We start from the raw sequence: 11,878 nt of genomic DNA on the forward strand, positions 1-11,878 counted from the left end.
TCTTCAAACACAATATGTTAACTTAAATTTACTATTTCTCATTTTGTATTATACATGAAAAAATAAAAAGTAAAATACATAATGAGAAACTAAATCGTAATTAATCATAATAGTATAGTAGTATGCACGAAAATAAAAAAAAAATTATAGTATTGTTTTACCATTACACAAAATAAAAAATTACTTAGTATTGTATTCATCTCAAATAATCACAATACATCAACTTAAGTTAACCTTTTTTTTTCATTTTATATTTATATATGAAAAATATTAGTACAACTAATTGTATTTACACATGAAAAAAAATAGAAAATACAAAAACATAATGATAAACTAAATTATAATAAATCGTGTTAGTACTATGCAGGAAAATAAAAATATTTATAGTATTATTTTACCATTACACAAAATAAAACAATTACTTAGTATTGTATGTTTCTCAAATAATCACAATACATTAACTTAAGTTTACTATTTTTTTCATTTTGTATTTATATATGAAAAAATTACAAATAAAAATATGATACTCCATTTGTTAATATACTAAATCATAATTAATCATATTAGTCCTATAGATATGAAATTAAAAGTATTTATATAATTTTATTTTACTATTACACAAAATAAAAAAATACTTAATATAAATTAATCTTAAAATGATGTGAATATATGATGAAAAAAATTGAAATATATTATTATGTAGAAAATGAGAGTATTATATTGTAATATGGAAAGTTTTTTAATTTAAAAATTTTATTCCATGTACAAGAACTAAATATCTTATATAGTTTAACCTATATATTCTTAATATTTCCGTTTGTCATTTTTTAACTAGTGGGATACATTACATCATCATGCCACTTGGTGTGTCGGGTCCATTAAATTTTTTCCCCTCTTTATACATGTTAGACTATCATATTCTATAATCATTATTATTAGTAGTTCTTAGTACTCCATCTAAGATATGTTTCGCGCGGATCACACCTACATATATATATTCAATATTGAACTAGGAGTAATAATTTAGGTAATATAAATAAAAAATTGTTATATTTCTATATACAATTCCTCTTTAAAATAAGCAGATAGTTGTACGGGTTTAGATCCCCTGATGTGCTCAAAGCCACAGTAGGGGGTGCTGTTACAAACAAGCTATTATTTTACGTAAAATAAATTTAATATTTTAACAATTTTTTTATGAATAAAATATGTGTGTATTAGAGCACAACATCCCCTGCTGTGGCTTTTAGTACAGCAGGGGATCCAGATCCTAGTTGTACGTGTTTGGTATGGAGATTGTAGGGATCAGATTAGTCTAGATTCACTAATTACCGAGACCTCTTTGTTCTTGTACAAGAGAGCTCAGCCAAACTCTCATCCACGCGGCTGATATTACAAGTATTAAAGAATACAGGAGGTATAGAACCCTAGCTATTACAAGATCTTTGAGTAACCAAAGATGATACCCTAACTAGCTTCACAACCTGCACACTTAACAAAAAAGTTAGTAATAACAAGAAGGATCCTCTCGGATCTAAAGGCAATTACTAATAAGCACCAAGAACAACAAATAGATCAAAGAACTTGGCTCAGAACCCGCCAGACCACACTGATCTATTCAACCAGAACAAGATCCAAAGGAGCACAGATGGATCGGTTAGAGTTCACCCTCGGACCACCAATACCTCCACCAAAAAGTCCCCTTACACCAGATCAAGTTCCTCAGAACAAATCTCAACACAGAACCTTCGAGTCTCACAAAAAATCCTAGTTCTTCTCCAATAACCAAGCAATCGAAGAGATTGCCTTACTCCAGCACTCACAAAAGATCTACCACTCAAAGAACCGTGAGAGATCACCAAAAGATGGCCGGAAACTCATCGGAGAAGTAGAGAGAGAAGAGAGAACACACTGAATCGAGTGTAGAGAGAGAGATCAGAGAATAATGAGAACGACGCATAGCCTTCTCACAATAACAAACACAGCCCTACATCCAAGGGCTGTAGAGCAAGATCCAGGTGAAGAGGGCACGTGGCAGCATCTGGTGCAAGGAGATAAGTAATTGGGCTCAACCCAATTAATCACATTCGGGCTTACTTAATATCACAACCCAAATAAAAGTCCACCCAATAAATCCAACATACTCCACCTTGGACTTTATTCTGGGAAACCAATCACATGTTATAGGCTAAGGTATTTTCATCATAGCCTACAAGGCAGATCCCTCAGCACCAAAGGACTAGGTCCACAAGCATTTTGGGAACCACCAGGTTGCCTTTAGACACCAGAGGGGCTGACACCCATTAGTCTAAAAGGACTTCATGCCTCCAGCCACCTACCACCCTTACCACAGCTGATAAGGTGGTTGAGGTCTTTCCCCGGGACATGCAACCTATCCTAGATCAAAGTGCAAGTACTTTATGTAGAAAAGAAGTTTTTCTAAGGGTAAGGGCTTAGTTCCCATGCCAGCTGGGTTTTTATCTGTATGCACTTTTTGAAGAAAAACTTCACCCTTTTCTACAATATCCCTAATGTAATGAAACCTTACATCTATATGCTTTGTCATATCATGGAAAACATGATTTTTACATAACTGAATAGCAGATTGAGAATCAGAGAACACAACATGAGAAGATTTCACTAACTTAAGTTCAGAAAGCACTCCCTTTAACCAAACAGCCTCCTTCATTGCCTCAGTGATGGCAATATACTCTGACTTAGTAGTAGACAAGACCACTATATGATGCAACTGAGATTTCCTACTTATGCAAGACCTACACACTGTAAACACATAGGAAGTAGTTGACTTCATCTTATCTCTGTCATTAGCATAATTGGAATCCACAAAACTAGTTAGTAAGAAACCATCATCACATTTAGAATAGCACAAACCATAATTAGCAGTTTGCATCAAGTATCTAAGAAGCCATTTCAGAGCTTCCCAATGAACATGACCTGGATTGGACATATATCTACTAAGACATGAAACTGCATAGGCAATATCAGGCCTAGTGCTAACCATCAAATACATCACAGATCCAATAGCATTAGCATAAGAAATTCTCTTCATAGTATCAACCTCAGACTAAGACTTGGGGCACAGATCTTTACTCAACATAAAATGAGCAGATAAAGGCACAGAAGCAGGTTTAGCATTAAACATGTTAAATTTTTTCAGAATTTTGTACACATAAGGCTCTTGATGCGACACAAGGGTAGAAGCTTTTCTATCTCTAAAGATACTTATCCCTAAGATTTTCTGAGCATCACCCAGATCCTTCATGTCAAAATTCTCACTCAAAGCAGCTTGCACACCTTTTATGGTTTTCAAACAGGGACCCATAATAAGCATGTCACCCACATATAACGTCAAGAAAACAGGCACAACATCAAGGTTCTTAACATATAAGCATGTATCAAAGGTACTTCTAACAAAGCCTAACTTCTACATACATGTATTAAACTTGATGTTCCACTGCCTAGGAGACTGTTTTAAACCATACAAGGCCTTTTTCAACAAGCATACATGATTGGGAAATTTGGGATCAACAAAGCCCTCAGGCTGTTTGAAGAGCTGGGAGAAATGTTCTTGTGTGTATGTAATAATGTTCAGACTTCTCAGATCCAGAGAGTTCGCTAAATCACGGGGTGTAGGAACTCAGAGAACCCTTGAAACCCTCGGTCATTGGGCACACAATCTTTTCCTGCTTTTCAAAACCCTCAACCCACTGTACTAAAAAGAACTAGTATAAGGAAGTAGGGATCGAATCCCACAGAGATGGAGGCATAAGTAAACATGCAAGAGAACTTGGACACTTGTTTTGGCTGCTGCCACGCATTTTATGGGGTTGAGACTTAACTACTAGACCAGGGAATTGTAAAAAAAATCTATTCTAACAGCTAGATCTAGACAAATGTAACGAAGACATGCATGACGATAAACAAGATGTAAACGAGACAACACTCCAGTGATAACATATTACTCGACCTAATGAACAACTTTTCCTAAGAAAAATGCATAGACAGAGGAAAGACAGAGCGTGGGGACCATTTCCCAAAATAGCAAGGTACGAACGAAAAGCTGCAAAATAACTAACTAAAGGCTCAACTAACAAATAGCTTCATCTTCTCTAACGATCATTGATCACAAAATGCAGAATAAACAGAGTAAACTTATAACACGGAGAAGAGCAAGCTGAATTAAACCATAACCACGATTAACTACTGAAATTAAGCAGATCTACTATCGCTAGACGAGGTAGATGAGATAACAGAAACTAAATATCAAAACCATGCAAAAACGAACAGATCCAAACACTGGACGCTTCATCCACTCCGGATCCAAGCCATCCTCAACATACCACAGCAGTTTCCATCTCCGATCACACAGATTATTCCAACGATCAACTATGATCTCCACACAATTCAGCTATAAAACTCAGATCAATCGCTAAAGGCATCCAAAGTAAACAGAGAAACAGTAATAACATGAAACGAAACCATAGCAACAACTTCCATAGCTAATCAAGTGCCGATTCAACAGAAATTTAACAAAATAAGGCCGAGCTTCGAACTGCGAAGTCTCGGAAAATTCAGAACGGAAACTTAAAACAGAAACTAAATTGTATCTTCACCTCGCGTGGAGACGGTGTTACACAGACTGATTCTCGAACCTTGAACCGTAAAACCCCAAAACCGATCCCCCAAGTGTGTGTGTAGAGTGTGAGAAAACTGAGCTAAGAGCTAAATGGATGATGATCGATCCTTCATGTATGCCGCGTGCTCTTATTTATAAGGACTGGAGCTTCTAGATTCTTCGTTGTACTTCCCATTCTTCCCTATCTAGGATGCTCCTTCGTCTGGTGAATTTCCTTCTTTCTGCTCACTTCCTCTGCCAGACTCCTTCTTCTTGGATCTGGCATTTTTTCTACGCACCTGGCTTACAAAAGCTTGTTAGACCCGGGAAATTACAGAATTTAACCCCATCACCAATGCATGAAATTAGCCTTATCACTATTTCATGTAAATAGGCTTATCAAGTTCACCATGCAAGAAGGCGGTTTTAACATCCATTTGCTTTAATTCCCAATCAAAATGAGCACATAGAGCAATCATCATTCTAATAGTAGTAAATTTAATAACAGGAGCAAAGATCTCAGTATAATCTACCCCCTCTTGTTGAGTAAAACCCTTAGCCACAAGTCTGGCCTTATACCTAATGCCCTCCACCTCATTTTTCAGTTTATAAAGCCACGTGCAATCAACCACAGATGCACCAGGAGGCAAAGGTACAAGGATCCAAGTAAGGTTAATTTTCAGAGAATGCATCTCCTCCAACATGGCTTTATGCCACTGATTCCATAATTTAGATTTAGTAGTCTGCATACACATTGACAGCCAAATTTATAAGAGCAACTAAACCAACAAATCCATCAAACTTAGAAAGTCTTTTTACATTGACCCTTCTAGTTCTATCTCTGGATAACACATAATCCTGCAAATTAGTATCATCAATAGCATTTTGAATGCCACTAGGGCTATGTATCACATTCTGGGCAGGAACAGGAGGAGCATTTCTAACAGGACTATCATGCATGTTAAGCACATTATCATCAACATTTTGGGCAAGCACATCATGAACAATATTTGGGTGTCCTTCATCAGGAGTCTCATTAGCTGTATAGACTGGATAGGTGTTCCAGAAAGACTGTTCCACCTCACTTGGAGCATCACTAGGATGCTCCACACCAGTGAGTGTCTCTGTGGACTCCACCTCATTGAGGGGTTCATTGTCCACATCTATAGGATCTGGGTTACTTGTCAACCTTAAGCAGGGGAATTCATCTTCATTGTAGACTACATCCCTACTTATTATGACCTTGAACCCAGGTTCATCCCTAAGCCAGACTCTATAACCTTTGACACCCTCAGGATAACCTAGAAAAACACCTTTCCTAGATCTAGGCTCAAGTTTATCAGACTTAGTATGCACAAAAACAGTACGGCCAAAAACCCTAAGGTGAGAAAAGTTAAGAGGTTTTGCATAAAACACATATTCAGGACACTGACCAACCAGAGTCACAGAAGGAGACATATTTACCAAATAAGTAGCAGTTAATAAAGCCTCACCCCAAAACTTTTTTGACAAACCAGACTTAGAAAGCATGCATCTCACTTTATCAAGCAAAGTCCTGTTCATTCTCTCAGCAACCCCATTTTGTTGAGGTGTATAAGGCACAATTTTATGTCTTTTGATTCCAAAACCATAACATAAGTCAACCATTTGATTATTACAAAACTCCAGGCCATTATCAGTTCTAATAGCCTTACTTTTCTTGCCAGTCTGAGTTTCAATCAAGATTTTCCAAGTTTTTAGTTTTTCAAACACATCAGACTTATGTCTCATCAAAAAACACCAAATTTTTCTTGAAAAATCATCAACCACAGACAAGAAATAAACACATCCAGAGTGAGAAGACACAGAAGCAGGCCACCAAACATCCATATGCAAATATTTTAGAATATATGTACTCACATTTGCAGGTGCAGGAGTAGAAGGAAATGAGACCCTATGCTGTTTACCCAGCACACAAGAATCACAAAAAGGCAACTCACTATGAACATCATTATTAGACAGGATGGCATGTTTTTTTCAGAATACTCGGGCCACAACATGTGACCTAGCCTATTATGCCACAACATGGTTCTATCAGATTTGACAACATTGGCAAAAGCTTTTTCACATGTAAGAGGCACAACAGTATAGACATATAAACCACATTTCTTATTAGCTTTGAACATGCACATAGATCCTTTGCAGATTCTCATACAGCCTTCACCCCACTTTCCCCCCATACCCTCATTTTCAAGAGCAGTATAAGACATCAAATTACAGCACAGATCTGGAACATTCTCACATCCTTCAAGTTGAGCACATAACCATTTTCAAACTTCAAACACACAATGCCAATCCCAAGAATTTCACACTTCTTGTCATCAGCCATTGACACATAAGTTTTAGTTACAGGTTTCAGCTCAGAAAACACTTCCTTGAAAGGACTCACATGATAAGTACATCCAGAATCACATAGCCAATCATTAGATATAAAAGGGCAAGCAGGAGAAGCATTCACAAATTGCAGATCATGCACCATGAACACAAAATCATTCACATTGTCATATGTAGCAACATTAACAAGGGTTTCAACCTGGGCATTGTTGTTGGGAAACTTATTCTTCTTAGGCTTAGTACAATCTTTCTTATAATGCCCAACATCTCCACAATTGAAACACTTCCTATAGGTTTTAGGATCCTTACTTCTAGACCTAGACCTAAATTTTTCCTAGAGTTTGAGGTGTTACCAGCACCACTACTGGGGTCATTGCTCCCTCTAGATTTAGATCTTCCTCTGATATTCAAAACCTTATTATAGGCATTCTTATCAGCAGCTCTCTCCTTAAGTTCAAGTTCTTTAGATATTAGGGAGCTAATGATGAGGTCTAGAGGAGCAGAATCCCTACCATACTTTATGACAGCCTTAACATCACTATAGGAATCAGGTATTGTAATCATAAGGGTTATGCTAGTGTATTCATCTATAGTTTTATCACCAGATCTCTTAATATCCTGAACAAGCTTCTGAAACCTATCCACATTGTCATCAATATCTTTGGCAAGATTAAGCTTAAATTTAAACAACTTTTCAAGCAAGTACATTCTTGAAGACATAGAGGTTTCAGTGTACAGAGTTTCAAGCAATTTCCACATTTCAGCAGTAGATTCCTCTTGATCAACTTTCCTAATCACAGAATCAGACAAATTTAACACAATAGTAGCCCTAGCCAACTCATTCATTTCATCCTTTTTGTCCTGAGCAGTATCCTTGGGTAACGTACCATCAACAACTTTGAAAACTTTTTTTTGAATCAAAACACATTTCATTTTGTTTCCAAATACCAAAATCATTTTTACCATTATGGGGAACCAAACCAACAGGCTGAGCCATTTTACCAAGAAATTTTGCAAGAACACAAGAAGCAAGACAGAAACACAAAGCATTACACACCTGAAAAACATAGAGACATACACAAGCAACACAAGAACAAACGCTAAGCTTTCACACAACAGATAGGACTCAAATCCTTGTCTGTGACGAGAAAAACTGACCAAGGCTATCCCAGCTCGCAATCACTCACTATTGGAGGGTGCAGGGGGTCACTTGGGCAGTACAAGATGCTTGGTGGTCAAGTAAAATGAGATCACAAGATCACAGGGAACAAGAACTAGCAAAAGCAACACAGAAAAGAAAGCACAGAGAGTCCTAAGTCTTTGCCAGAGACTGTCTACCAGAAAACAAGATCCCAAGCCTATATTTGGCATTAAGCAGAAAAGTAAAACAAGTGAGATACAACCAATTTACCAGAGTGAATCCCTTCTCGAAGGAGGATTCCACTTGCCCATCTCCTTAAGCGACTCGACATGCTAGACTAATCCCCCCGTGGCTCTGATACCACTGTAGGGATCAGATTAGTGTAGATTCACTAATTACCGAGACCTCTTTGTTCATGTACAAGAGAGCTCAGCCAAACTCTCACCCACGCGGCTGATATTACAAGTATTAAAGAATACAGGAGGTATAGAACCCTAGCTATTACAAGATCTTTGAGTAACCAAAGATGATACCCTAGCTAGCTTCACAACCTACACACTTAACAAAACAGTTAGTAATAACAAAAAAGATCCTCTCGAATCTAAAGGCAATTACTAATAAGCACCAAAAACAACAAATAGATCAAAGAACTTGGCTCAGAACCCGCCAGACCACACTGATCTATTCAACCAGAACAAGATCCAAGGGAGCACAGATGGATCGATTAGAGTTCACCCTCGGACCACCAATACCTCCACCAGAAAGTCCCCTAACACCAGATCAAGTTCCTCAGAACAAATCTCAACACAAAACCTTCGAGTCTCACAAAAAATCCTAGTTCTTCTCCAGCAACCAAGCAATCGAAGAGATTGCCTTACTCCAGCACTCACAAAAGATCTACCACTCAAAAAACCGTGAGAGATCACCAAAAGATAGCCGGAAACTCATCGGAGAAGTAGAGAGTGAAGAGAGAACACACTGAATCGAGTGTAGAGAGAGAGAGATCAGAGAATAATGAGAACGACGCATAGCCTTCTCACAATAACAAACACAACCCTACATCCAAGGGCTGTAGAGCAAGATCCAGGTGAAGAGGGCACGTGGCAGCATCTGGTGCAAGGAGATAAGTAATTGGGCTCAGCCCAATTAATCACATTCGGGCTTACTTAATATCACAGCCCAAATAAAAGTCCACCCAATAAATCCAACAGAGATGATGACGTCCATTTCTCAAATTTTTTTTTCTTTTCCGAGAATATAATCCCTTAAATTATTCAGAACGATCAAAATCGTGTATTATGACAACTTAAATTCGTTAAGCTCCACCATTTAAGGTGAATCACATCACATGGTATTATATTTTAATACTACTAGTATATTAGTCTTACGTGTTTCCTGTAGATCCGATCGAAAAGCTCAGTTTCTATTTTTACTCTGCAAACTCTTGAATTCGTTCCCAAATATAATAAATTCGATGTGAAAAATTAAAAAAGGTAAAAATAATTTTATTGTGCTGAAACACTTGGATTTTCACTCAATTTTGTTTTTTCATATAAACAAAAATCCTGCCTTTAATTAAAAGTTTCTGTTAATTTTATTTTTAATTCAAGAAATTAAATTCAGTAAAAGTTGATTATTTGGCGCATTTACCTCTATTAAGATGATTTTTCTTCACCAAATTAGTATATAAGGCGAGGTTGTATATTCATTGTTCACCACCACTTTGCCATGGAGAGGCGAAGCCAAGTGGAAAGGGAATTGGAGCCATGGCTTCGGCTGGAAAACAAGGTTGTAATGGTGACCGGCGCATCGTCCGGCTTGGGCCGAGAGTTCTGCTTGGACTTGGCTAAAGCCGGCTGCAGAGTCATAGCCGCGGCTAGGAGAATGGACCGGCTGCAGTCTCTGTGCCACGAGATCAACAGTGCCTCACCCGAAGCCAACCAGCCGAGAGCCGTGGCCGTGGAGCTCGACATCAGCGCGACCGGCTCTGCCGTTGAAGCTTCTGTGCAGAAGGCTTGGGATGCCTTTGGAAGAATTGATGCTTTGATCAATAATGCCGGCATTAGAGGTGAGTACTGTCACAAAAAATTAGAGGTTCAAATAAAATAAAACCAATTTGAGGCTTTATTATCACGAAGATCTAGCGGTTGATGCAACTTCCTTGTTGAATGAGTGCAACACTAGAGTTCGAATCTACTAGGTGGAAATTTCACTTTAATTTTCAAAATGTAAATACAATAACTTACTTTGGACAATAGTGTATAGTAATATTATGCTTCGCAAATTATAACTGTTGAGGAGTTTATTTTGCCAACACTATTTTTAGTATTAATCACACTATAATGTTATGTTAAAATGAACTAGGGAATGTGAAATCGTCATTGGATATCTCGGAGGAGGAATTCAACAATGTGGTGAAAACGAACTTGATCGGATCGTGGCTGGTATCCAAATATGTTGGCGCACGGATGCGTGCAGCCGGCTGCAGCGGCACGATCATCAACATCTCCTCCGGGTCCGGATTGGGTCGAGCGGAACAAGTCGGGAGTGTTGCCTATACTTCATCAAAAGCTGGCCTTAACCACATGATTAGGGTATATTAATTCTTTATTTAAATTAAAATTTCAATAATAGTAGTACTGTAATTAATCATAATTGAGTTGAATTTGGATGTATACATAGGTGATGGCTCTAGAAATGGGAGCTTACAATGTTAGGGTGAATGTTGTTGCTCCAGGAATGTTCGAATCAGAGATAACTGAGGGGCTTTTTCGGAAGAATTTGCTGAAAAAAGTGGTGAAAAAGGTGATTCCATTGAGAGATCTTGGAAAGACAAATCCAGCAGTTACATCTCTGATTCGATATTTGGTTCATGATTCTTCCAAATACGTCTCTGGAAATGTCTTCATTGTTGATTCTGGTGGCACTCTCCCTAGTTTTCCTCTTTATTCTTCCCTCTGACTTTCAAACTTGTCAATTTGGATTGGATCCCTAATACTTTCCCTATTCCATTCCATACTCCACTCCTCACAAACATAAATATGATGATAGGCCCCTCACTTATGTTTATGAGGGGTGGAATAGGGGATGAAGTATGGAAAGTATTAGGTGATTCCAACTGGGATTCGAGGTGTCTTCGTCACAAAAATAAATAAAATGGTTTTAGACTCATATTACATTATTATTATTATATGCTAGATACTTACAACTCTTTCTTATACCATTTGGTTATCAAGGATTAAAGAGGTATAGTTCTTGAGGATATTAACGTGAATAGTACTTTTAGTCACTTCTTTTATTTTTGTAAATATTATCCATGTTGTCAATTTTATAATTAGGTGTCCTTTAATTGTCATGACTAATTATCATATGATAATCAATTTTAGAATTAAGTTGTGAGATTATTTTAGTTGGGAGGAGTATTTCTACTACAAGGTAGAAGTAATACAAAAAATTAGCCACTCATGGCTTGATCAAATTATTCTAAATAAAAACATTAAATTGGACTAATCTTCTAATGGATGAGATATAGACCATTTTCAGTCCTTTCTTGTGTAGGTACCAACAATTTTGCATTCATCACTAGCTTTATGTGGAGAGATGGATTTTACAAGATGATCTAAAATTTGAGCCAAAAGAGTTATTTATTAGTGTAGAGAGAACTGGGATATGATAGGATTTGAATTATGCGAAATCTATACGTAGTGGGGAAGAGATTGAGCTCAAAA

General features: G+C 37.3%; 2 protein-coding genes across 2 annotated transcripts; one reads left to right on the plus strand and one right to left on the minus strand.

Annotated features, from left to right (window-relative positions):
• Positions 1-2,392: 2,392 nt before the first annotated feature.
• On the minus strand, positions 2,393-3,070 carry LOC125189437 (secreted RxLR effector protein 161-like). The gene has a single exon (XM_048086716.1). It carries the CDS (start codon positions 3,068-3,070, stop codon positions 2,393-2,395), a length of 678 nt encoding a protein of 225 aa, XP_047942673.1.
• A 6,785-nt stretch (positions 3,071-9,855) lies between these two features.
• Positions 9,856-11,321, plus strand: LOC125187767 (3-oxoacyl-[acyl-carrier-protein] reductase FabG-like). The gene is made up of 3 exons (XM_048084398.1): positions 9,856-10,218; positions 10,515-10,744; positions 10,833-11,321. The coding sequence occupies exons 1-3, from the start codon at positions 9,879-9,881 to the stop codon at positions 11,109-11,111; spliced, it is 849 nt and encodes a 282-aa protein (XP_047940355.1). The 5' UTR covers positions 9,856-9,878; the 3' UTR covers positions 11,112-11,321.
• The last annotated feature ends 557 nt before the right edge of the window (positions 11,322-11,878 follow it).

This window comes from Salvia hispanica, chromosome 5, assembly GCF_023119035.1.
Source record: "Salvia hispanica cultivar TCC Black 2014 chromosome 5, UniMelb_Shisp_WGS_1.0, whole genome shotgun sequence".
NCBI lineage: Eukaryota > Viridiplantae > Streptophyta > Magnoliopsida > Lamiales > Lamiaceae > Salvia > Salvia hispanica.

Bases quoted from the DNA above. Each gene is read 5' to 3' on its own strand.
- LOC125189437 (XM_048086716.1), bottom strand. From the start codon at position 3,070: ATGAAGAGAATTTCTTATGCTAATGCTATTGGATCTGTGATGTATTTG.
- LOC125187767 (XM_048084398.1), top strand. From the start codon at position 9,879: ATGGAGAGGCGAAGCCAAGTGGAAAGGGAATTGGAGCCATGGCTTCGG. The intron at 10,219-10,514 runs GTGAGTACTGTC...AAAATGAACTAG, and splicing joins CAATAATGCCGGCATTAGAG to GGAATGTGAAATCGTCATTG. The intron at 10,745-10,832 runs GTATATTAATTC...ATGTATACATAG, and splicing joins GCCTTAACCACATGATTAGG to GTGATGGCTCTAGAAATGGG.